This window comes from Vulpes lagopus, chromosome 3 (genome assembly GCF_018345385.1).
Source record: "Vulpes lagopus strain Blue_001 chromosome 3, ASM1834538v1, whole genome shotgun sequence".
Taxonomy (NCBI): domain Eukaryota; kingdom Metazoa; phylum Chordata; class Mammalia; order Carnivora; family Canidae; genus Vulpes; species Vulpes lagopus.
The window spans coordinates 66,702,803-66,729,251 of record NC_054826.1 but is presented as its reverse complement, the minus strand read 5'-3'; the positions used below and the strand labels follow the sequence as shown (position 1 = coordinate 66,729,251).

General features: G+C 41.4%; 1 protein-coding gene across 2 annotated transcripts in view; it reads left to right on the top strand.

The window, feature by feature from the left end:
- Positions 1–26,449, top strand: part of SGPL1 (sphingosine-1-phosphate lyase 1) — a 56,720-nt gene that overhangs the window by 20,850 nt on the left and 9,421 nt on the right. For both annotated transcript variants that reach the window (XM_041749812.1, XM_041749811.1), the window contains exons 3-9: positions 5,653–5,818; positions 11,062–11,129; positions 14,331–14,478; positions 16,803–16,879; positions 18,309–18,437; positions 24,541–24,629; positions 26,037–26,142. In XM_041749812.1, the coding sequence (XP_041605746.1) occupies positions 5,653–5,818; positions 11,062–11,129; positions 14,331–14,478; positions 16,803–16,879; positions 18,309–18,437; positions 24,541–24,629; positions 26,037–26,142 (783 nt within the window). The remainder of the gene's footprint in view (positions 1–5,652; positions 5,819–11,061; positions 11,130–14,330; positions 14,479–16,802; positions 16,880–18,308; positions 18,438–24,540; positions 24,630–26,036; positions 26,143–26,449) is intronic.

The window sequence follows — 26,449 nt, the reverse complement described above, 5'->3', positions numbered from 1 at the left end:
TCTCTCTGTGACTATCATAAATTAAAAAAAACAAAACAAAACAAAACAAAACAAAACAAGTGATCAGGTGTTAGTTTTTATTTTGGAAACCTTTGTTTTGGTTTCATATCTTTCTGTTACTGTGTGTACTAGATGATTAACATATACCTGTGGGCCTATATTAGAACAGTATGAAACCTCATGGTCTAAAAAGTTAACATGCAGGAATGCCTGAGTGGCTCAGTTGGTTAAGTGTCTGACTCTTGATTTTCGCTCAAGTCATGATCTCAGGGTTGTGAGATGAAGCCCCTGTCAGGCTCTACACTGGGTATGGAGCCTGCTTGGGATTTTCTCTCTCCCTCTCCCTCTATGCCTTCCCAACTCCTCTAACCTCTCTAAAAAAATTTTTTTTAAATACATGAAAAAATAAAAAGTAAGATGCCCAAATTTACAAAATTTGTAGACCTCTGTTATTGTGTTACTTTTTTTTTTTTCCTTAAATATTTTCTTTTTATTTATTTGACAGAGAGAGCACAGTCAGGGGAATGGCAGAGGGAGAGGGAGAAGCAGACTCCCCACTGAGCAGGGACCCCCCCAATGTGGGGCTCAGTCCCAGGACCCTGGGTTCATGACCTGAGCCAAAGACAGATGTTTAACCAACTGAGCCACCCAGGCACCCCTATTGCGTTACTTTTTTGAAAGTGTCTTGGTCCCTTGAAGTGATTCAGGAGTTGAAAGAGTTCAATGTGATTGGGACTAGGAGGGCCATTAAATTCCCATAAATCCCAGCAGCTGCCTTTTGTCTGATAATGATTAGGATTATTGAGTACTATTTTGATGTCTTGTAGGCGTCAGCTAAACCCTAATCATTAGATGGGGAATGGAATAAGTAAGAAGAGAAAGGCCAGTTAGTTTACTTATCTTTATTTGACATAAGCTCCTTAAAGCACTTAACATTTTGAATCTTCATCCTACTGAGGTTTATCTTTTCCATTTTAATACTGTACTTTAAAAAGATTTATGATATCCTTTGTCATCATTTTATATACATTCAGTGGGCAAAATGTTTTGTTTTGGTTTTCCTCCAGAGGAATACATTTTCAGTCTGATAATAAACCCTAGAAGAAGGACTGCTTTACTTGTGGAAATTTTACCAAAACTGTTAAGGGTTGGAGATAGACATCCACACACACCCGCAGATACACATTTTACACAGACACAATTTATTTGTTCTGTGACAGTTATTCTGTGTCCCTTCTTCTAGATGCACAGATGCAGTCTAGAAGAGTGGATGCGCAGGTGGGGGAAATATTTGTCTGGAGGGGCACAACAAGCTAGTGGCCTTCATAGACGACTGTTCATGGTTCTTCTATTTCCTGAGACATTATGTAGATTAAATTGAAATAAATAAAAGCCTAAGTATTGTAACTATTAATACATATGCAGGTATATATAGACCAAAAAATGTATTTCTGTAAGTAAGAAAACATGGTGGGAAATAGCAGTTATAATTATATTACGTTCTTGTGCTGTTTCTGTCTAGATGTGTTTATATCGGTAGTCACATAGTTTGTTAAAGTTTGTTCTGATCTGTACATGTATCCAGGACAGATTCTGCCAAGAACATAAATTGTGAGAAGGAAACTCAGGATGACACCGAATGGTGATGTGTTAAGTGATCCTCTAACTGTGGACACTTAGAATGAAGAATGGAAAAAACACGGAACCCTGGGTCTTGGCTGGGCTTAGGAGCACTGTCTCACCGTGGGCCTTTGTTTGTGAAGTGAGAATATGGACTTGATCTCTAGGGTTCCCTTCAGCATTGGGATCATATGCTTCTCTGGGGTTGCAGTGTTGCGTCAGGCTCCAGCCTGGGGCTTGTGCCCTGTGCAAGGCCCCAAGGAGCTGCCTCCTTCTTTTTTCCAAGGAGACAATGTGGATTAGCCCACAGAGCCCTATAAAGCAGTGAGTGTTAGTGCCGTGAGGTGCTTATTCATTGGGGACAGAGCCTAGGTTGTTTGTAGTAACCAGAAGGGCCTTGGGCTGAGGCCAGGACATGTAATTTCTGTGACCAGCTAGTTGTCTATTTAAACAGTTTGCTAGGACCTATCCAAGGACAACGTCATTCTGTCTTTGGAGAAGGAGAATACAGACATAGATCTCTTCCTAAGGAGATACACTTAAGGGCTTGGAATTTAAGGACTCCCATTATCATCTTAGAGCAATTACCAAGAAAATATGTTCTTGCTGAAAGTAAATTTTATAAATGTTAGCAAGAAATGCCTTTATGTCATAATAGGCTGTGTAAAAATTGACATAGTTTGCATTTAGCTGATTCTTTGCTCTTTCCTGGATGCTAATTATATTACTTTTTATCCCGTGTACGAAAGGTTGATAATATTTACAGACATCTTTTGAACTAGGTAACCTTTATTTTCTGGGTGAATTAGGAATTAGTATCACCAGAGGAAAAGCTAATCTGCATGATTATTTCTTCTGTCATCCCATTCATATGCGCTATTTATTTATTTATTTATTTATTTATTTATTTATTTATTATTTTTTTAAAGCAGGCTTCATTCCCAGTGTGGGGCTTGAACTCACTACCCTGAGATCAAGAGTCACATGCTCTGCTGACTGAGCCAGCCAGGCACCCTATATATGCAATTTAACCATTTGGTTTGATCATAGTCTTAACACTACAAGATTTTTTATAATGATGGCAATCATGATGTAACATGTCTGATGATGGGTAGACTCCTCTGGTCTTCCCTGGGTTCTGACCAGCACTGTCACTCCCATGCAGGATTGAGGTTGTTGGTAGCAACAGTGGGCTCTGGGGAATGGCCAAGAACCTTGAGGGGTGGGCAATAAGCTGTGTTTCCATGGATAGCCCTCTAGGGAACCCAGTACTTGCCTGATGTTAATGACCTTATACTGCAGCCTAATTGCTAAAGTTAGAAAAGTGTTTTCAGTAGACATTTGTTCAGTACCTGTCCTCCTAAGCTTTCACACTCCTGCTGGAACACCGCAGGTAGATATCTAACAGCAGCATAACTCAAACCAGTATCATCTATATCTCAAAATCTCCTTTACCTTCTTCAGCTTCCCTTTCTCTTCTAGTCTACCGTGGTTAGTGGTGACACCACTCACCCACTCTCTCAAATTTGAACTTGAACATTTGGAATTACCTATCCTCTTCCTACTCTATGCTTCCTGTATCTGAAGTTAGCAAACCCCGTTTGTGCTGCTTCCAAAAAGGGTTTTTAATCTGTACTGCTTTTCAGTCCCCATGTCATCCTGCCAAACCTAGTTTGTTTCTCCTCTGGACTGTTTCAGCAGTCCTCTTAACTGAAATTTATGTTTCTGACCTCTGTCTTCCTTCCCTTTATCTCCCATGTAGTTATCTTAAAAAAAAAAAAAAAAAAGTACTCTCCTGATTAACAACTCATGCCTTTTGTTTGCTGCTGTTGTTTTTGCCTTTTCTTTTTCTTTCTTCTTTCTTTTTTCTTTTCTTTTCTTTTTTTTTTTTTTACACTCAACATTATGTTCTGGAAATTTGTCTATGTAGTTCATTTAGATTTATTTATTTATTTATATTTTTAAATGCTACGTAGTATGAATACATAAAGTGGGTGTATTATAGACTAATCATTTCTCCATGAGTGGGCATTTATGATATTTATATTTCACTGTTACAAAGAATACTGAAGTGAATGTCCTTGAGCCTATACACATTGAAGCATGTAGATACCAAAAAGTGGAATATGTGGGTCCAAATGAATGTACATTTAAAAAATGTAATAGACACTGACAAATTGCTTTACAAAAAGTGCCTATCAATTTATATTCCCACTCTCCATGTTTTTTTTAAGACCATTTTTAATCTGGACCTAGTGTATTTCTGCCAGCCTCCGTTCTTTGACTTGTGTTCACACCTGCGCTTGGTCACGCTTGTACTGCTGGCCACGGTTCAAATGTTCATGGAGTGCTCTCTGTGTGCTGGGGATCTAGCACTGATGACATGGAAAGGTCCCAGTTGTCATCGCTGCTCTTAACTACACAGAACATTTTTGCCATTTCTAGACTTTCTTATGCATTTGCAGCTACTTTTCTCTCTTCCTGGTATGACTTTTTTTTTTTCTTTTAACTTCTGCCAAGAGAATTTTCTTCAATAGTTCCTTTACCCTTTTAACTGTATCTTCCCTTTCTTCTGTCAGGTTAGAATTAAATAGGCCTCCCTTAGTGGTCTGTCAGCATTTTACTTAAATCCTTTTTTTTAAAGACTTTGAGAGAGAGAGAGAGAGCATGAGCAGGGGCCAGGGGTGGGGATGGAGGACAGAGGGAGAGGGATAAAGCAGGCTCCCCATAGAGCAGGGAACCTGATGCGGAACTTGATCCCAGGACCCTAAGGTAATGACCTGAGCCAAAGGCAGACCCTTAACTGAGCCACCCAGGTGTGCACATAGGCACACACACATACACACACACTCCTGCCCCTTTCCTATAAGATTGTAAGCTCAGTGAAGGCAAAAACTTGTGATGTTTATTGTAAGGCTCCCCCAGGCTAATGCCTTAACCACTGGTGACGCTTAGTAAACATTGAAGAAGTGAGTGAAGAACAGACTACCATCAGATGAACTTGTTTTGTACTGGCCACTGTGGGGGCTTGAAATGGTGACTAAGGTCTGATCAGTGTTCAAGGACTCAACCACGTAGTGCAGAAGATAAAAACAGATGAGTAGGCTGACTGGTGATAGGCTGTGTGTGGTGGCACAAGGAGATACTTGAGGCGAGTTTAATGGGAGAGATGAATTCTCATGAGTAGGGTAGTCGGGTAGATTTTCCGATGAGAGGACTTTTTTCTTCCTTGTGCCAGATACTGTGTGATACAGAGAGATAAGATATAATCTGTGGCTCTCAGAGATTTTTAGTCAAGTTGGGCACGAGAACGGAGATTGGCAGACTGGTGCATGGACCAAATCTGGCCTGCTGCCTGTTTTGGTACAGCCCATCGGCTAAGAATGATATTTTATGTTTTTAAAATTATTTTTATAAAAAGAATATTTTGTGATGTATGAAATTATATGCAGTTCAAATTTTAGCATCTGTAATTCACTTTGGCTGGAACACTGCTGTAGTCATTGGTTTCCCGTTGTCTGTGGCAGCGTTTGTGCCCTAGCAGCAGAGTTGAGTAGTTGTAACAGAGACTAGCTGGCCTGTAATACCTGGACTGTTTCCTCTCTGGCCTTCTACAGAAACAATCTGCTGACCCCTGAGTTAGAGGATGGGAAAGATTCAAATAAAGTAGAGAAGGAGGAAAAGATGGACTCGCTTGAGTTAAGAGAGTGGGGTGATGAGTACTGTATACTCATGGTGAAGCTTCAAGGCTGAAATGATGAACCAACTGAACCTTCTATTTTATAGACTTGCCAGAAGATCAAAAACCTTGTCAAAGTCCACCTGACTTGCAAGGGGCAGTGCACACCGGGGTGACTGGAGCAGAAGCTTTGAGGACTGTAGAGGATGATAAGATTATTGCTGCTGAGGTGGGGCCAGATCATGAATGGCCTTGCCCTTGAAAAATGAGAGCTGAGGAACAAATGAAGAACAGATTTCTCTCTCTCTGAATATAATGTTTTTCTTTCTTCCCCCCCCCTCTTGTATTTCTAGAAGGCTTTTGAGCCCTACTTTGAGATTTTGGAAGTGTATTCTACAAAGGCCAAGAATTATGTAAATGGACATTGCACCAAGTATGAACCCTGGCAGCTGATTGCCTGGAGTGTCCTCTGCACCCTGCTGATAGTCTGGGTGTACGATTTTGTCTTCCAGCCAGAGAGTAAGTATACTGCCTCCTTTCCTCTGGACAGGTATAGTGGAGTCTCACCAGCTTTAGAACGAATGGCTGATGGATTGGACTAATAACTTCTTGCCTTCTGGTTTGGTTCTGATTTTTAGAATCTATTTAAATGGGAAGTGGAATAGTTGTCTTCTGACTGTAAAATTATAGTAGGACTCTCTACATAAAGTTATAATAACAACTTTAATGTAACTATTATTACTTCTTGATTTTTCTGGATTTCCAGCTTGCATAAAAACTCCTGAGAAATTCATCATTGTAAGGGTCCACTGGTATTTCAGAGTATAGCTTAAAACCTTTCTCATTTTTCATTTCTTGCCTGGAACATAATTGTATCTCCTGGAGTTCCCCAAGCAGGAATTTATTATTTTCATTTTAGGCCATCCTTTTGATACAGATTATGTGAAATTGGAACAGCACTCATGCAGTGACTGTGTGGATATCTTCTGTGTGCCAAGCACTGTGCTGGGCTCTGGGGATATCTACACAAGTCATCTAGGGTCCCTGTCCTCTTGGAATTGTACTTCTGATGTTGGGAGACAGCATTTTGCACATCCTGGGTAGTGACTCGGAGAGCCAAATTGATGTGGGTGGCAGGGAAGGCCACCTCTCATGGAGTGCAGAGGAAGGTGAGAAGTCTCTTGGTGGTGAGTTTATAAATCCTCCATCCTTCCTAAGGTCCTGTCCACCCTTCCTCCCCTGCCAAACCTCCTTGTGAGTTGTGTTCCCCTGCAAGTTGTGCTTCCTAAGTAAAGGAGGACAGTGGGTGTTTTATAATACTGCTTTGCATTCCTTCGCCACCCTTAGTGGAGGGAACTGGAGTTAACTTCCTTGGGATAAAAAACCAGTAACATTGAAGAGAATTGCTTGTCCTGTCTCATTTGTTTAAAATGTCCATGACTGGTTGCTTCCCTGGTAATATCTGTTGGAAGGGGCTCTTTACCTGTATTGTTTCTGTTTTTCTTCTCCCCCAAGGAATGTTAACTTAGGAGCCAGATTCAGTTTTATCTATTTACCCTGCAGATAGGCCCTGAGCTGGTCCAGGAACTGTGCAGTTATGGCACAGTAAACATTGCACTTAATGAAACTGGAAATGAGACCTGATTGCCCTGTGTAAATTTGAGTCTACTCCAGCTGTAAAAATCCTCAGTTCTGCTCCTAGTCCTCATAAGATTTTCCTCATAAACTCTGGTGACTAACTCTTCTGCTGCATCTGCTTCATGGTTTGGAAAGGGACACAACCCATAGCTTTCTGCTCAGGCTTGTCCTTTCCTGGGAAGCCCACCATGTTGTCCTTCCAGGTGAGTCCTCTTACTCCAGAGGACTCTAAGGAATAGTGATAAATAGACTTTTCTTTCTATTTATTTTTTATTGTGATAAAAATACATGTACATAAAATTGACTCTCTTATCCCTTTTTTCAGTACATTCACATTGCTGCACAGCCATCCCTACCATCCACCTCTAGAACTTTGTCAGCATTGTACACTGCAACTCTGTATCCATTGAATGATAACTCTCCATTAGCCCCTCCCACCAGTGCTTCTTCTGTGTACTTTTTCTTTTAAGGTTGTGCATTTGTAAAAACCCACATGGTTACAGATCTTGAGATTTTTATTTCCTTGCTATGATTAATAATAGCTTTAAGTATCAACTTCCATCTTTAATTCTACAGGCCGGGGTGCCTGTGTGCACTTTGCCCACCTGGTAGTAGAAGCACAACCACCTTAGGCCCTGGTATGTACTACCTGCTTTTAGTGTTCCAAACAGAATATGCTGGCCTCTGAGTATTCCATGAGAAAATTACTAGTAGCAGTGTGTGTTATAAGTATGCGCCATGTAAATTGTTGTAAGCCCAACTCCGAGCTATTTAAGACTTTTTTAATAACATTTTTTCTTATTACAAATATAGTACATGTTCATTACAAAAAATTAGGCAATACAGGTAACCCATAAGAACTAAATGAAACTCTTGCTGCCTACAGCCAACCACTATTTACATATATGTATTCTTTTCTATATCTGAAACCAGTCTCAAACCATACAGAGTGTTTTTGAAGGTGAAAATTTTTGAATATCAGCAATTTCCTACAGTTTAACACACATACACACAACACTTTTTTTGTAACTTCTAACTGGAATTTTAGACACAGATCAAAATGTCTTCCATGTAGAGATTGGAGATAACTTTGATAGCATTGCTGTTTTTTCACTACCTTTCTCAGAGAGAAGTATTATACTTATCACTCAACAATTGAGTTGTTTTTAGCAAATTGCCCCAGGAGTCTCAAAGTCTGGGCTAGTGGTAAATTTTGCTGATCTTCAAACTCTGAATACACTTCTACGAGGAGAGGATAATTCTAGAACACAGGATGGACACTGGGACAGATAAAAACTGGAAGGGGCAGGAAGATGAGGGTGGGAGCATGGGCAGGGGTCAGCAGCTGTCCGCCACGTTATCTCTTCCTTAATTCCAATCTGCGATTATCAGCACATGTCATTACTTCTCAACGTTGATTCAACTGTGGGACTGTTCATAGTTCATGAACAGAAATCAGCATTATGTGGTGGGAGGAGGTGATACATTCTCCCAGTTTCTAGCTGTGGCACTTTGAGCAACACCCTTAAGCTCTCTTGGCCTGTGTCCTAATAGTAAGATGGGTAGAAGTGTCACCCGCCTTACTTAGTCATAGGGTAATACAAGTATCGAGAGGTATCGTTTGTGCGAAAGGAATTTGTAAACTGTAGAGAGCCATATATTGTCCTCACGCTGCATTTCCTATTTTATTACCTCAAAACACTATCAGTAACATTGTAATTTCTTTTCTTTCTGTACCTCTAGGGACTTTTGACTTTTGAGATCATCTTTTTAGTTCATGACCACATGATCTTTTCATTTCTAATTTCTCTATCTCTGATTTTGGATTTTCTTCTTTTTCCCTGTCTTGTTTAATCTCGCAGCTTGTACACTGTCCATTCTATCCTCCTCCACCTAGCCACATTATTGTACTTCTGAACAAGTGACTCCATTTACTGAGTTTTCAACCTCTTTCTGCCTCATTAGTTAATTACTTCATCTCTTATGAAGTTGTTCTGAATCTTTACAGCTTTAACATTGTTAGAAATGGTCAAATAATAAGGAGCTTGAATATTTAGCACTATGTTATACTCATTTGATGGACTATTATGGTAATATTTAAAACTCTGTTTAGGAAGAAATTTTAACATAGAAAATGCTGTGACGAGAAGACAGCATTGTACGTAATACAAGATTGTAGCTGTGTGATTCAGTGTGTGGAACATAGGACTGAAAGGAAATACTCCAAAATTTAAACCAAACAGTTCTACAAACAAATGATTTTAATCCCTTTGTCTTCTTACTCAGTCCGGGTCTCAGTCACCTGGTCCTATCCCAGACATTATGGAGTGTTGACTTTAGGTAGGCACTATGGGTGAGGTGGAAAGGCAGGGTTGGATCCCAAGCAAGAACAACTAATAAAGATGCAAGACATCATATAATCAGTGCTGACGAGGCACAGACAGTCTGTGCTTGTTGAAGAGTGCTCCACTGGCCAGGGAAGTTAGAATGCCCACATCTTCTAGAAATGTAGTAGAAGATCATAATCATTTCCTGCCTGTGCAGAAGTTAAGTCTAGATTTCTTATAGACTCATTTGAGATAACATAATTCTTGTTGTGCATTTGAGGCAGCGTAGAGTCCCGGGGGTCTAGGACTAGGAAAATTAAGACTTCAGTGAAATCCCTGCTGTGACACTGATGTGTTGTGTGGCCTTCTGCAAGTTACTGATGCTTGATCTTTAGTTGCCTCTGGATGGTTGGTGGTGCCTTCTGTATAGAATGTGAATTCATTAAATGTTATGATGGTCTATTTAGATGCCATGTATTTATAATTAGTGCAATAGACAGGATTCCATATTTGTCCTGTGCACTGCCTGACAGAAAGGAGTCTGATTGGTGTCCATGATACTGAAAGCCTTTTGAAGTCCAAAAGATGTTGAAATGTCAGGGTGTGTGTTGAATGAGAGACTAGAGCATAGATCCTGAAGGAAAGCATGGCTTGGTCATTTGTTTTGTGGGAAGGAAGAGAGGTGTTGGGCATCTGAAACCTTGGGAAGGTCACCAGCTCTGAAATACATGTCATTTGACCCAGCATTCTGTTTCTGGGAATTCATGCTGTAGGTACACGCTCAGGTGTGTGGTAGATGCTGCAGGGTTGTTGATTCACTGCTGTTGGTAATAGGAATTACTAGAAATAACCGAAGCGTCCATCAGGAAGGGGCAGGTTAAATCAGTTATGATATATCCATATAATAGACTACTTGAGAGCTATAAAGATGAATGAGGGGGCACCTGTGTGGCTCAGTCAATTAAATATCTGCCTTTGGCTCAGGTCATGATCCCAGAGTCAGGATCCAATCCCACATTGGGCTCCTTGCTCAGTGGGGAGTCTGCTTCTTCCTCTCCCTCTGCCCTTCCTCTCACTTGTGCTCCCTGTGTCTCTCAAATAAATAAACTCTTAAAAAATGAATGAGGAAGCCCTGAGCTTTAAGAGAATATGCCTAAGTAGAAAGTCAAGATCTAGTATAGTGTTAGAATATGCTACCTTTTATTTAAAAGGTGGGACAAGTAAGTTTATCTTCATTATTGCTTGTATAAGCATAAAGAAATTCTAGATAGGTATTCTAGAAGTGAATAGTAATAGTGTTTACCTGAGGGTAGGATGAAAATCTGGGGAATAGATGAGAGAGAAACTTATAACTCTGTGTGTTTGTTAATTAAAAATTTTTTTTCAAAGATTCTATTTATTTTAGACAGCATGAGCAGGGGGAGAAACAGAGGAGGAGGGAGAGAAAATCTGAAGCAGACTCTGTGCTGAGTGTGGAGTGACATGGGGCTCGATCTCAACCCTGAAATCTTGATCAGAGCCAAACCAGGAATCAGATGCCTAACTGACTGAACTACCCAGGCGCACCAATTTTTAAACATTTTTGAGCCGTGTAAATATATTCCTTACTTGACAATTTAAATTTCAAGTTTGTTTGTTTGTTGTTTTGTTTTGTTTTGTTTTTATCAGTAAGACACTACCTTTGCCATTAGAAGGCAGGTGAGATTGCAGAAGGCACATTGAGTAGTTCTTACATTATGGTAGTAGCTCATATCCATGGGAATTTATTTGGATAACAGAACTCTTTATTTCTTTTAGGTTTATGGTCTAGGTTTAAAAAGAGATGTTTTAAGCTCATCAGGAAGATGCCTATTATTGGTCGCAAGGTAAGTGGAATCTGTAGATCTTCCTTCCTTACCACCATCCCCATGATCATGACCTCTTTCTTTTTATTAAACCTAGCGCAAATTCCTAAGGGCAAGGGGTGATTTTTGTTCCTCACTTCCCAGGAACATCTGACAGTGTTTGAGGACACTTTTGGTTATCACAACTGGAGGGGGGTGCTTTTGGCATTTAGTGGATTGAGGATGGGGTGCTACTAAACATCCTACAGGGCCCGGCTAAGAATGATCTGGTTCAAAATGTAGAAAGTGCCAAGATTAAGAAACTCAAACCTATCTCCAACATATTTGACCAAAGAAGAAAGGTGACAGTCTGTTAAGGAAGAAGTTGAGATTAGAAAACCTGATTGAAGTGGCATGATTCTTCAGAGCAACATTTGTCTGCATTGACTCGAGATATGTGTCTGGGGATTGGGCACTTAATGTGGTTGGCAGACTTTCTCTGTGAAGGACCAGATAGGAAACATTCTAGGCTTTGCAAGCCATCCTCTGTCTGTCAGAAGTCTTCAAGTCTGTGCCCCCTGGAGCGGGAAAACAGCACAGGGCGATAGATAGGTAAAGGGATGAGCCTGGCTGTGTTCATTGAAATCTCCTTTACAAAACAGGCAGTGGCCAGATTTTGGCTGTAGTTTTAGGATCCCGTGTTTAGAAACACAGTGAGCACTGTTCTCTTGCTCTTTGTACCTGTCTGCAGCATGCTGTGTTCCCTTCACTGTGTCCTCTGTCCCCTCACCCATGCTGAGGACAAGACAGTCACCTCTGTACCCTTCCCATCGGTCCTTTATCACAGATGAAGATAACCAGGGCAGGTCCCATGCAAGCTCTAAGGAAGGTGCAAGAGTCCTGATGTCCTCATCTCCCTCAGTGCCCTGCCTGCCCCTCAGTTGTCCTTCAAGTGTTCTTTCACTTTTGGCTTTCAATTCCCTTTCCCTTTTCCCCTTTCCTGCCCAGACCAGAAGAGATGTCAGTCATCTTTAGCCTTTGATCAAAATCCATTCAGACTCCTGGGCTAACTCTCCCATAACTATGGATTTCTTTTTAGGTTCATTTCCCGTAGGGAAGTAGAAGTAGTTATTGGGTTATAAAAGGGGAATGGGAATAGATAGGCTTTGATTTGACCCTCAATCATCTTAAGCCCTAAAATGGAATCTCCTTGAGTCATTCTAGAGTTAACGGGTAGGGAGAGGGCAGGTGTAGATGGTGGACTGGGTCTCAGAGGATACTAGTATTTCCCCTTCTCATGCACTGTATTTTTCTGCTCTTTTTCTTCACACATTTCCCCTTCAGTTTCAGATTTTGAGACAAATAAATGCCAGGGTTCTGGAACCCATTCTTAAATTTATAAAATAACAGAATTAGAAGGCACTTAGGAACTATATAACCACCTTTCATTTTTTAGAAGCAGATTTTGAGGCTCAGAGACAAGTTCTTTGTGTTGAGTGAGTGCGTATGCCTCTGTGTCATCTGTTTCCTTACATACACTTACTCAGCACATGGTTAGTGGGCATGCACTTGGCGTCAGGTATGCTCACCGAGTGAGTCCCTGCTCTGTGGAGCTTACATTTCACAGGAAAAACAGAAAATAGATAAGTGAACAAATACGTAAGAATTTCATTTTGCAGAAGTTGCTGTGAAGAAATTAAAATGTGATAGAGGCTCTGAGGCAGGAATTAGGGGAAAGGTACCTGCTGTGCTTTCTAATACGGCTCATTATCATTTGGTGTCTTTTTTATTTATTGCAGCATCACAGTCTTTGCATGGAAGCTCGGCTTCCATGGTTTGTTCCCATGGCGAGCTCACCATTTGTGCAGCATAGCCCTTCCTGTACAACCTTAAAAATACTTTCATGCCCATCACATGCCTCAGCCCGGCCCTGGGAGTGCGGCCTGTGCTGCCTGCCGCTGCCTGCCCGTTGGACTGTCGCGGGCATGTTTCGCAGGCGCGGCTTGCCCTGCCGTTTCGCTGAGGGCCGCATCTGGGAGGGCCCTCTTGTGTTCTCATCCTCCACAGCTAGAGATGGGAAAGTCGAAATGTCTGGGGTCAGATTGGGCCTCAAACTTTTCACATGGATCGCTGACACCGTCTCGCTGTAATGCACACAGATTGTGACCTGTAGCCAACTCTTCCGCACCTACCCCACCGCCCCTGGCACTGCCTGAGCAGGGATCGCAGCCCCTCCTCGGGTCTGTTGTGTTTTTAAACTCTACTCTGTACCTCCAGCACTCTCCATTACCTGACTTTCATTTTCTGTCTCTGCTGCTAAAAATATGCATCATGAGAATTGGAGTTGTTCTCACTCATACTGCCCAGGGAGACAGGTGACAAGTCCTGCCACCCTTGCCAGTACCACAGAGTACTGTCTAGTGTGTTTTTTTTTTTTTTTAAATTTTATTTTATTTTTTTTCTGTCTAGTGTGTTTTGTTTGCTGTGTGTCCCTGGCCCACGGGGGTAGTTCAGCAACTAGGGAGGGAAGGCACGCGGCCCAGATGCTGCAACAGTGAGGATGAGGGTGAAGTACAAATGGCCAAAGTTGATAAACTGTAGCAGAAACAACCATTGCTCCCCTTGGCACTTAAAGGTCAAGGAGTATAGGCAGGGGACACCCTGAGGAGGTAGCATGTGGTGTCCCCGGCACCCCCGGGATGTCTCATGCTCGCAGGTGGAGAGTTGTGCAGGGCGTCCACATTCTGGGAGTGCTCTGTGCATGTCTGGTGATGGAGCTTATCACCTGTATCCCTCCTACTGCTGCTTGGCCTGTTTTCTGGCTATGACTCCTGGCTCCACCTGTGTTTCTTTAGCACACCATCTGTGGCTGCTGCCAGGACAGGAACAAGGTCCAAATACTGTGCTCAGAGAGGTGCTGACACTTGGTACCTGCAGACCCAGTACAGCAGGGGCAATGTCAGCATGGCAGGGGAAAGGGACGGGGGAAATTGAACACATCTTCGACTTTCAGAGAGAGTGTTGACTTTTCAGACTTCTAAGAGATTGCTGCCCGTGCCAAAAAATAGCTGAGCGGCCAAAACGTCACCCCATCTCTTTAAAGAAAAACTACCATCCGCTCTCTGTAGCACGGGTGTGGCGCCCAGCCTTGAGCACTTGACTTGGAGTCGTACCTAGTTCTTCTGCTCCCTGGTCTGTGTTCTTCCATCTCCTGTTAATGTTTTAACGTTCTTACCTTTGCAGATCCAAGATAAGGTGAACAAGACCAAGGATGATATTAGCAAGAACATGTCATTCCTGAAAGTGGACAAAGAGTATGTGAAAGCTCTGCCCTCTCAAGGTCTGAGTGCATCTGCAGTTCTGGAGAAGCTCAAGGAATACAGCTCTATGGGTATGATTCTAGGCAAACACAGGCTGCTTGCTTTCTTGACGTGGCTGGTTTGGTCATCGTTGAATGTTGTTAGGTTAAGAATGCTTCATCCATGGAACTTCTATATTCATCCTCTTTCAGAGACTGAATTTCTTAATATAAAAATCATATTTAAGTCAGAATTTTAATAGTGTTTTTTTTGTGTCATAAACACACACATGTACACACACATACATATGCATGAACACTTAAGGGAAGGTAAATATACCAGCCAGTTTAATGTTTAAGAGTGTAGCCCTGGCTGGCTCAGTCGGAGGAACATGTGACTCTTGATCTCAGGGTTGTAAATTCAGGTCCTACATTGGGTATGGAGATTACTTAAAAATAAAAAAATAAATCTTTTATTATTTTTATTTTTATTTTTTATATTTATTTTTATTTTTTTAAGATTCAACCCATTTATTCATGAGAGACATTGAGAGAGAGAGGGACAGAGACACAGGCAGAGGGAGAAGCAGGCTCCATGCCGGGAGCCTGACGTGGGACTCGGTCTCAGGACTCCAGGATCACGCCCTGGGCCGAAGGTGATGCTAAACCACTGAGCCACCCAGGCTGCCCCCAAAAATAAATCTTTAAAAAAGAATGTAGCCCATGGAATCAGACTGGATTCACATCCTGGTTGCACCACTTAAAGTGTGACCTTGGGGTGAATTACTTAAGCTATGTCTCGGTTTCTGTCTTTCTACGATGGGGGGGATAATGATATAACTTAATTGAAAAGATTACAGAGATTAAATTAGGTCGTACATATAAATGTATAATACCTGGCATATAGTAAGTGCTCGGATAAGTGCTGACTATTTAGAAAAACACAGGTTTGTTACAGATTAAAATCATATTGCAAATACTTTTAGGAAATAGGCTTTTTAGTTTGTCATAATTTTAGATTTATAGAGAATTTGTAGAGAATTTATGGCTTCTCCTGATGTTAACATCTAAAGTGATGATGATGCATTTGTTGAAACAGTACTTGACTAAACTACAAATTCTATTCCTATTTCACCAGTTTTTCCACTACTGTCCTTTTTTCTGTTCCAGGCTTCAGTCCAGGATACCACATTGCATTTCAACAAATACACTTAAAAATTTCTAATTGATGAGTGTTGAGATTTTGACATTGGATGGTACAAAATTAGCCGCAGTCCAGGATTTTGGGGGATATAAAGCAGGGATCAGCCCTCTGACACTTGGATGTTAAAGATTTCCATGATTGTGAGGGCACATTGCCGCCACCATATTCCCTTCCTTTTTCAAGTCATTGTCAATAGCACCAGTAAAACAACAGGAAATGAAACCATGTATTCTGTTTTTTGAGAGGCTGGGGGCCTCTTGTCCAAAGAAATGCCTGTTACAGTTCAGTGTCCTCTAAGGAAAGAAAGTCCTACTGGAAAAAAAAAAAAAAAGAAAGTCCTACTGGCCGCAAGCCAGACCTTGGCAGATTGCTGGAGGATGAGGGGCCTGTCTGGATGTTCACTACTCAGTCCTCTGCTCTCTTGTTGGAGCTGAAGATCTTGCCTTTGTAGAGCCCGTGGCCACAGTTTCCTGTTAATATATCTGTAATAGCTTTGTCACTGCCCACTCTCAGGAGGGCACAGCCATGTTGTGGCAAAAGGACCTGAGATACCTGATCAGATGTGTTGATACAACGTAGACTGTCTTTGGAGAAGCACCTCAGATAGGAAATTATGGTTGGGTTTCTAGGGTCCTGTGTGGGGGCAGGTCCGCTGAAACCAGGGTGCTGATGGTACTTACATCATTGTGGTTTGGTCAGGGATTCAGTTCCCTGGCTCCAACTCTGATGATAGTGTACTGAAATTTCACACTTGGCCTTGCTCTTCCTTGCCAACTCTGCTCATAACAGTTCACACACTTCCTTTGACTAGATAGGAAAGGGAGAAGAAGGAAGCTGTTGCAAAAAAAAAAAAAAAAAAATCAAGTTAGCTCTACAGAGACCAGAAAATGAGTATAGGTAAAGGAACAATTTTCTACTGGTAGAAGGCAATTGGGGATGATGACATCCCCAGTTGGGGATGATGACAACATCATTATTGAATTTTATTATACCTGGATGCTGTTAATATCTTTTTACACTGTTGTTGATAGTAATAGAAGATCTTTCATCTTTATTTTGCTATGGTAGGTCTTTATTGGAATTCTTTTTTTAATTTAATATAAAAAGACCTTTGGGTTTCCACTCGATTTTTTTTCTTTTGTACCCAGAAGTGTTTCGTCGTACTTTGGGAAGTTCCTGCTTACTGACTCAATGGTCTTAACTTTCTCTACAGACATCTTCTGGCAGGAAGGCAAAGCGTCTGGAGCAGTATACAGTGGGGCGGAGGAGCTCACCGAACTCCTCGTGAAGGTGAGTGCCAGCACTCCAAGGGAGTGTATGTGGTCTCTGACATTTATGCTGCCTCATTTTTTTCTCCTCACATTTGTAATTTAAAAAATTACTTAAGGAAAGTTTACTGTGAAAAAGAAGTTTAGAAAGTTTTTCTTTACCTACATGTAGATAAATATGTAGAGACATCTGTGGTCCGTAAAAAAGTACAATATTACTTATGTTTCAGACTTCACCCAGGTGCTCTGGGTATAAGGCAGATTACTAGGGAAGGTAGTCAGTCCCCCATCATTTGAGGCTTTTTTTTTTCATTGGAGGTTATTAATGACAAGACATACTTTGTTTGATGAGAAATGATGAGGAACAGATCCTTGGTCATCATTTCCTGTACTACCCGAGTCTCAGGTCAAATGATCTGAGATGAGCAGTTGGCTCACTTACAATTGAAATAATTCTTGTGTTTTGTTGGCTTTATTTTTTTTTATTATTATTTTTTGTTGTTGACTTTAGAGTTGCCTATAGCTTCTTCCTTTGCTAATCAAATTTATTTCTTAAACCCCACTTTGTCATATAAAATTGGCACTAGACTTACAGTCTCCAAGGTCTCTGTGTAACTATAAAACTGCCCATACCTTATTAATGTTACAGGTTTGGCTCAGCTATATCTTCATATAATGCTCTGATCATACTTTGCTGCTTAAAAATCTTTCAGTGGCTTCCCACTGTCTACAGGATAAAACCCACGCTGCTTACCTAGCACAAGATGCAAGCTCAATCATGAGACAGCTCCTACCTGTGTTTTTCAACCACCTCTGTTACTTTCCCATGTAAACACTTCCACCTTTTCTCTTCACTGAGTGTACCTCTCTCTTGCCACGTTTTTTTCCCCCTCCTTCATTCCAGATCTTCTAAATGACAAATTCTTATTGCTCTCTCAACGTTTAGCTGTGCAGACATCTCAGAGCACTTGGGTGTTTGTTCAGTTGTGTACTTCTGATATCGCACTTAGAACAATAGCTGCTTTGTGCCAGATGCTCCCCTAAGGGCTTTGCATGCCTTCTGTTATTTACTTAGGGCTAGAACCCTATCAGGTAAGTACCCTGATTATCCTTTGAGCACACGAGGACACTGAACCTCAGAGAGGTTATTTGACCTGAGATTACACAGTGAGAAGTAATAGTCAAAGCTAAGATTGCAAACTGGGTCCATTTGGTGTTTTTGTATGTGCTTGTAACCACATTTATACTTCCTCTCTTACCACACTGTAAAATAACTTATTTGTGTGTCCTTCTCCACTGTAATTTGATCTTCTTTACAGTGGGAACCATATCTTACCATTTTTCCGGTTTCTAGTGTTGTGCCTGATACCTAGAAACTTTTGTCTCATGCATGATTATTTGTCCCTACTATGTATTCATCCTACTTCGTATCTGCTTGCATTTCATTGCAGGCTTATGGAGATTTTGCCTGGAGCAATCCATTGCACCCAGATATCTTCCCAGGACTGCGCAAGATTGAGGCAGAGATCGTGAGGATAGCTTGTTCCCTGTTTAATGGGGGGCCGGACTCCTGTGGGTGTGTAAGTATATGCAGGTGGCCTCTAATAACCTCATATCTTTATCTTAAAATAGAAGAGTTTGTTGAAAACAATTTGTTATACAAGTAATATGTGATTATTGCTAGGAAGGTTTAGATTAAGAGAATATAAAAATGTTAACTGTTGTCATTTTTAAGTTATTTTATTTTTTAAGGTTTTCTTTATTTATTTGAAAGAAGGAGCATGAGCTGGGAGGGAGAGGGAGGAGCAGAGGGAGAGGGAGAAGTAGACTCCCCACTGAGCAGGGAGCCTGATGCGGGGCTCCATCCCAGGATTCTGAGATCATGACCTGAGCTGAAGGCAGTTGCTTAACCAACTGAGCCACACAAGTGCCACCTTTTGTCATTTTTACAGCATCAATATTTTACCGTATATTTTTTAAGATCTTTTTTCTTGTCAGTTTTGTATTTTGAAAAACGTTCAACATGAAGTTGCTAGAATACAGAACACCCTGGATTCAGTAACTGTAAATATTTTGTACATCTACTGTGTCTGCTCCTTTCTTTCTCCCCCTCCCTCTTTGATGCATCCAGTAGACTTAGAGTATGTAGGTATTCTCCTATGCCATAGACTCTGAGCTTTTAAGAGACCATCAGTTAAGCAATCCCAGAACAGTTTGGTCTCATCTAGTGAAGTTGAAGTTATATATATGTATCTCATGACCCTGAAATTTCACTACTCAGGGTATACCCTAGAAAAACTGGTGTGTGTGTGTGTATTAGGATAGATGGATATTCATAGCAGCATTGCCCATGATGTTGAAAACTGGAAGTAATTCAAATGTCAGTCAACAGTGAGGTGGAAAATTCCAGAATATTCCACGTGCTTCAATCCATTGTACCTGCTACTCTGTTGCTCAAATTAGCACCTACCTCAGGTTCCCTACATGGAGCCTGCTTCTCCCTCTGTCTGTGTCTCTGCCTCTCTCTCTCTGTCTCTCATGAATAAATAAATAAAATCTTAAAAAAAAAAAAGAAAAAAAGCTGGTATTCTCAGTAGCAGTGGCATCCAGAGCATTTGTGGGTAGAGGAAAGATGGGCTGTGAGGTGATCATTATTGGAGCTGAGAGATAAGTACAGGGGTTTCATGGATTCCCTCTTTAGCTTTGTCGCCTCTGTACTTCAGTTGCTCCATCGGGTTTTTTAATTTTATTTACTGTATTCTTCATTTTTGAGAATTTTGTTTTAATCTGCATAGTGGTTCTTTTTTTTTTTTTTAGACTAGGCTTTTGCTCAAGTTATTATTTTATTATTATGAATAATAATAATATTCTTATTAAAGTAAGGTTTATGCCTAACATGGGGCTTATGGACTGAGCCAGCCAGGTGTCACTGCATGGTGGTTCATTGTTCCTTTCTTTGGCTTATGTTTTGCTTATTTAAATATATTGCATGTAATTATTTTATATTGTGTGTCGGATAATTCCATTACTCATGAGCCTTGTGTGTCTGTATCTGCTGGTTTCTCTCCTGTTGTCTCGTGTCCTTATATTTGACTTTTTTTTTTTTTTTTTTTTTTACTGTGAGCCACTTATCTTCCTGGGACTTATCTTTGAGGCCAAGATGGAAGTTAAGTTCTTGCAGAGATATTAATGACTTCTGCCAGTTGCCAAAGACTTGCTGGGAGGTGCTGTCATGCTGGAACCTATTTGAGTCTGATGCTCAGCTTGCTGTTTCTCGTACTACAGAGGTAGTAGGAGTTCAGCGCAGACCTATGTGAAAGCTGTCTTGTGATCTATTCTTGAGAGATTCTTATTTTTCTTTATCTGAACATCTGGATTGAGAAAGCAGTTTTTCTTGCTGTCTTCTTCTACACCAGTAGTTTATTTCTTGTTCCCCTGAGAATAGGGTGTAGATCCCAAGTTCTCCAGCTGTCTCCTATTAGACTCCTTACCTTAGGAAGACCCTAAATTTACCTCCTGTTCATTTGTCACAATGGGAGTTGGTATTCCCTAGAGGTTGGCAGCAACCCTCAAAGTTGAAACCAGCTTTGGCTCTCAGTTATATGGTAAGATTCTTGATTTAGCTTTGTTTGGGTTCAGTATATTCCTTTAGTTCACTCAGTGGTAGATGTAAAAAAAAAAAAATGTTTTATGAGGCTTTTTAGTTTCCCATGGGAGGGCAGGCTGCCCAAGCTGTATAATCTATATTGCTGGAAATAGGAGTTCTGTGATTTTTTTTTTCCATGTGACCTTTGTCCACTTTATTCTTCTTTCCTTCTGGATCTTCTCTTCCTCACTTTTTTCGTAGGCTACTCAGCTATTCTTAGAGAATATGATTTCACAGATTTGCAACCATGCCCGTCCTTCTTTGAACACTGTTTGGTTTTCTGTGTCTAGCCAGATGGACACAGCTCTCCAGGTATGGAGTGGCAGTCCCCTTTCAGTTTTTTTAATCTGGGTTCGCTAAACTTTTTTAAAAAAGATTTTATTTATTTATTCATGAGAGACACAGAGAAAGAGGCAGAGACACAGGCAGAGGGAGAAGCAGGCTGCCTGCGTAATGTGGGACTTGATCCCAGGACCCCGGGATCATGACCTGAGCTGAAGGCAGACACTCAACCATGGAGCCACCCAGTTGCCCTTGGATTCACTAAACTTGCCTGAAACCTCTCCTCTAAGTCCTCCTGATCTTTATTCTTGGCAGTGTTTATTCTGTTCCTTGTGTCCTTACTAATCCTGTGTTAGGGTCATTGGGTACTCTGTTTAAGGCCTGCGGTGTCATTCTTTTGTTTTGGTGTCCAGTCTCTCAGCCCTTGTTTTCTTGAATTCGTGGTCTTATCATGTTGTCCTGTAGTGACAAACAGCAGTGAGGAGTTCCCTTCCCCTCCTCAGACTCTTGTCTTTTGAGTTAGGCTTTTATTTTGCATGCTGCTTTTTTCTTTTCTTTCTCTGTGTTTGCGCAGTTACCATGCCATTTTCTTTCATTATGGCTCATGCCATCAGAAAATCCTGTTTTGTTCTGACACGTGCTGGCTGATTTCTCATCAGGGCATTTGGTTGAGGGCCACTTGGTTCCACCTACACTAGAACATCTGGGTCTCTTCTGGGATTTTGTTAAAGATTGTCTCTGAGGGTTCACTCCGCCTTATTGGAAGATAGTAATACCCTTTGGGCTTTAGGTCTTTAACCCATCCTGTATCCCTGAAGCCTTCACTTTGAAGGGGTCCATCCCAATGTTCTCTCTCCCCGTTTTGCTTGTTTCTCCCTAGCCGCCTTGCCTCCCATTCACTGATTGGAAGATAAGGAACCTCCTCCACTAGCTTCTCTGAAGATTTGGGGCATATTAATGAGAATCTTCAGGGTTTTGCTGGCTCGCCAGACAATTTTCAGGGCTTAAAGGAGGGATTAGAACCTGTGTTTTGCTCTCCACTGCTTTAGAAACTTGTCTCTTTTTTTATTGCCAGTATTTGAGGTTTGCTGCATCAGATTTTCTCTGTTCACTTGTTTGGTGGCTATTACTGCAGGTTTCTGCAATTGTGTTTCTTCCTTTTTTTAAGTATGGGGGGAGAGAAGGTAGCTGCAAGGTAGGTTCAGTTTCCCATCTTAATGCCAAAGTCCAACCTAGGGGTGTTTTTGCATTGCTACAGTTAAACAGTGCCTCTCCCGGTACAATTTCTCTTAGTAGTTGTGTCAGGGGTTGGGAGAAGGATGGAGTGTGAGTTCCCTAGTCTTTAGTAATACTTTGACTTTCGCAAGATATTTAATTACCTCTGGATAATTTGTGTTTCTGTTTCTCTCACTCTTCTCAGTCTTTCTCTCTTCCATCTCTCTCTCTCTGTCTTGATGTGCTGCTTCTGGTGAAAAATGTTCAGAGTTCAGAGGTGGGAAATAGGACAGAGCCACATGGCTGGGTGGGCTGCAGCATATTCCTAGCTAAGGTCTTGTACTCTTCTGGTTCTTTGTTCTAAACTCTCTTTCCTGCTACTAACTTCAGTTGCCTCAGAATGGATGAGAGGTGATTTCATATACTGAAAGAACTTCTCTTGTCACGGGGAACAGTCTTGGCTTGTACAAAGGGTCCAAACAGCATCTGAAAGAAAATTCTCCAAACAGCCGTGTTCTACTCTTGTTCTCTGACATACTTATATTATAGCAAGAGTTTTTTCTAAATGTCAGAAGAAGCTGACTAATGTACCAAGTACATACTGAAGCTCTCACCTTCTGATTTATTTCCATTTTTCTCTGGGCTCAGAAGGTGGAGGGCCATGGGGGAGGTTAGCAGCACGTCTAAACACAGAATTTGGGGATCGGAAATAAAAATAAAAATTGAGGTATTCCTGCTTTTACAGTCAAAAGTACACTGCTGTTTACCTAACAAATAATGATGTGGATTTGATTAGTTATTGGACTAGAAATAGGGCGTGTGTGCTGAGTGACTAGGGGTTTGGAAATCCTTTTGCTTAGGTCATTACTGGACCTAGAGGCTGACGCACTGGAGACTTGGACGTTGCTGGTCCTTTTCTGACTTGCTTCACACTTGTTTGGCTCCTCATGTGACAGTCTGAGGTTTTATGCTAGACCACAGGGCAAGCTGCTGATTCTCAGAGCTGACCTCCACTATAAGCATTTTCATCTTCTCCAGCATAAAAGTGCAGAGACTACAAACAGGCGTCCTGTGCCCAAGTTCAGAGTATTAACTTGTGGGTGATGGTCATGTGTTTCCTGAAGACTTCCTGAATCACAGCATGACTAACTTCTCTCAGTAATCTTCCGTGTAACTCCTGACCTCTGGGATTTTGTAGCCAATGGTGTTTGTCCTCTATGTGGGTATCATAGGAAATTCCAGAAATCCCCCTCTCTCATTCCATCTCATGTTAAGCTCCACTAAATACACAAATGTAGAGAGTTTTGCTTTTTACCAACAGATACTAAGGGATGGCATTGGGTGAATTATTTTAGTCTTCTTAGGGGCTCAGTTTTCTCACCTGTACAATGAGAATGTTATCTAAACTTACATGAATCTTCGGAGATGAGAAATCTCAGAAAATGGCTACCTAGCTCAGTGCTGTGGCTTTTTTGGTTTGTTCTGAAATGATGTCTTCTTTCTTTTTTTTTTTTTTTTAAAGATTTATTTTTTCACTTGAGAGAGACAATCTCAAGGAGACTCATGCTGAGCTCAGAGCCCAATGCAGGCTCAATCTCACAACCCTGAGATCATGACCTGAGCTGAGGTCAAGTTGGTTGCTTAACCGATTGAGCCACCCAGGTGCCCCTAAAAGGATTCATTATTAGATGTCATCAAAAGGTAGCCCAATGGGTATGATGTGCCTGTGTTGGTCATGGTTTACGGAGAGTCAAATCAGGCTTTGAGAAATGTTAGCTGAGGTTCTGTTAGGTGTCAACCTTTAGGCTAATGCTTGGAATATTGTCATGAACGGATTGGTCCCCACTTTCATGGGTTTGTAGTCCAGTGAAGGAAGTCAGGCATGTGAAATGACCTTTGGGTATTTAGGTTTCAACCCTGATAAAGAAATTCACCTATAACAGGGGCTAGGCCTAGCTTTAGGAAGACATTTTACTCCATTTAAAAATGCTAGGATTTTTGTTTTGATTTCAGTTAAGTAAGGTAACAGACTTCTAAGTAGAGGCTTCTGCTTTTCTCATTCAAACTTGTCAAAACCACAGTTCACTTTGGAATGTTCTCTTCTTGGTCTTCTGAGCTATCGTGTAGTTTACTAGAATTGTGACTTTGCGACTTCATTCTGCAGTGAGCATTGGAAATTTAAATCAAAGTCTGTAATCCTGATGCTGTTGGGGGTGTAAAATGCTCTATCCTACCTGCAGCTGGACGAGTAGCAGAAGTGTAAACCGACCATGCACTGCTGACATCTGGGGAGATGGTGCATTTTTCCATATGGTGTTATGATTCTGCTCAGTCTTATTTTGTAGTTTTTACTCTTCCGAACCAAGATTGGGCTTAGCTGATAAAGCCACATTTCCTTCCGGAAGACACAGCAGTGTCTGCTCTTCAGAGGGCATCCCAGACCTTATCTGCTGCATCAGACATCAAGATGAAGGTGGGACATGCATGCTGATAGCTGCTCCTCACTCCACTCCATGAATGGCGTCTCTTCTTTCTTACAGGTGACCTCTGGGGGGACAGAAAGCATACTGATGGCCTGCAAAGCTTACCGGGACCTGGCTTTTGAGAATGGGATCAAAACTCCAGAAATGTACGTATGTGTGGCTTTCGGGTTTATGTGTTTGGAGGACTGCAGTTGAAAAAAACCTGACCATCTGTTTTCTACTATGTCTTTCTTCCCTCTTCCTCTGGCTCATTCATCCTGTCCTGTTCGCTCAACCCTTATCCCTTCACATTCCACAGAATCCTCAGTGGATCAGCCAGTTAATTTTAAAGGTCATGCCCTTTCCCAACCCCCAAGTTTATATGTGGTATGTACTGAAAGCAAGAATGAGATCCTTTTTCTAAAAGTGACAGAGTAACAGGACTACATCTTTGAATTCTGTGGAGTTTATTATAAATAATCTAGAGCCTGCAAGAAAACTCTCTCATTGCTTTAAGTTCAGTGAAAGTTACTTAAATAAAATAGGCTGCCTCAGAATGCTCCCTAATAAGAAAATTTGAATCTGAGGGCTATTTTCTGGGAGGAAAAATTTTTTAAATCCTTTTGAGATTTATCTGTCATGCCACCCTGTGGACATAACTTTGATATTTGGCTGCATTTTTTTCTCTGGGCCCTCTCTTTACCCAGAGTATTTATACTATATCCTCTGGGTTACTATTTGCCCACAGGTGTCAGTAACTGAGGGTTGCATGTCATCTCATGCTGGGCTTCATAATTAGCCTAAGAGAAAAAGTCAGGCTACCATCTTTCTCCATACAAAAATCTTAGTGCTTGGTGCTTAGTGATAGAGTCTTTCCTTCCTTAAAGGGAACATTGATTTTGAGAGTGCAGTAATTGAGAGAAGTCTGAAAGCAAATACTTAACAATGACTCTGTCTCCTTTTTAGTGCTGTTTTTGTTTTTGTTTTTTTTTTTTCCCCAAGTAATCTCTATGCCCAGGTGTAGGGCTTGAACTCACAAAAGAGAGTTGCATTTTCTACTGACTGAGCCAACCGGGCACCCCCATTTCAGTGCTATTTGAAGTGCTGCTTCCAAGTGTGTAGGAACAATGGGAATTACAGTTTCTCACAGGCTTGTGGGCTTTCCAAGATGGAAGGAACCACTGACATGATATAAACAGCCTTAGGTTCCTGCTTGGCCATGTGTCGTGTGAGACCTCGTGCTCCCAACGTCTCCCTGGCTTTGGATGGCCAGCATGATAAGGCTCTGCCTGATGCTGATCTGATCCCAATTCCCAGTCCCTAGTGTCCTACATGTCAGCCCTAATTTATGCTTTGGATTTCCTAAATCATAGGGGGAATATTTCTATAGAAAAGCAGTTGGCTTCTTATTTGTTTTTAAAGAGAAAAGTAAAACAATATAAACACTTGTAAAAATGTGAGGAAAAATAATTAGAAGTTTACTGCTTGTGGTTTAGATGAGCTGCTAACTAGACTGTCTCTTGAATCCTATTTTTTATCTGAATGTCCTTTTCCTCCTCTTCTCTGTCATTTAGTGTGGCCCCCCAGAGTGCCCATGCTGCATTTGACAAAGCAGCCAATTATTTCGGGATGAAGATTATACGGGTTCCACTGAACAAAATGATGGAGGTGGATGTTCGGGTGAGTTGCCATGAAGGGCCTCTCTGTGCTGTGGACTGTGAGGAGCAGGGATGCACCTGGCTGACTGGCTTTTTCCAGCGTCACACACAGACAGACCCCAAAGGCCTTTGACTGTAGGCACCAGAGCCGACAAGCTGCCACCAGTGCTGATTGAGTACGGCTCTGTGTTTTCCTAAATTCATGAACTGTGATAGCAGGATGATTCAGTCCCTGACTTGGGACTTTGCACACCTGGGTTCTGCTTCAGCAACATCTCTTTCTCCTCTCTGTAAAATGAGCATGGACTGACTTGCCCCAGGGCTCTCCC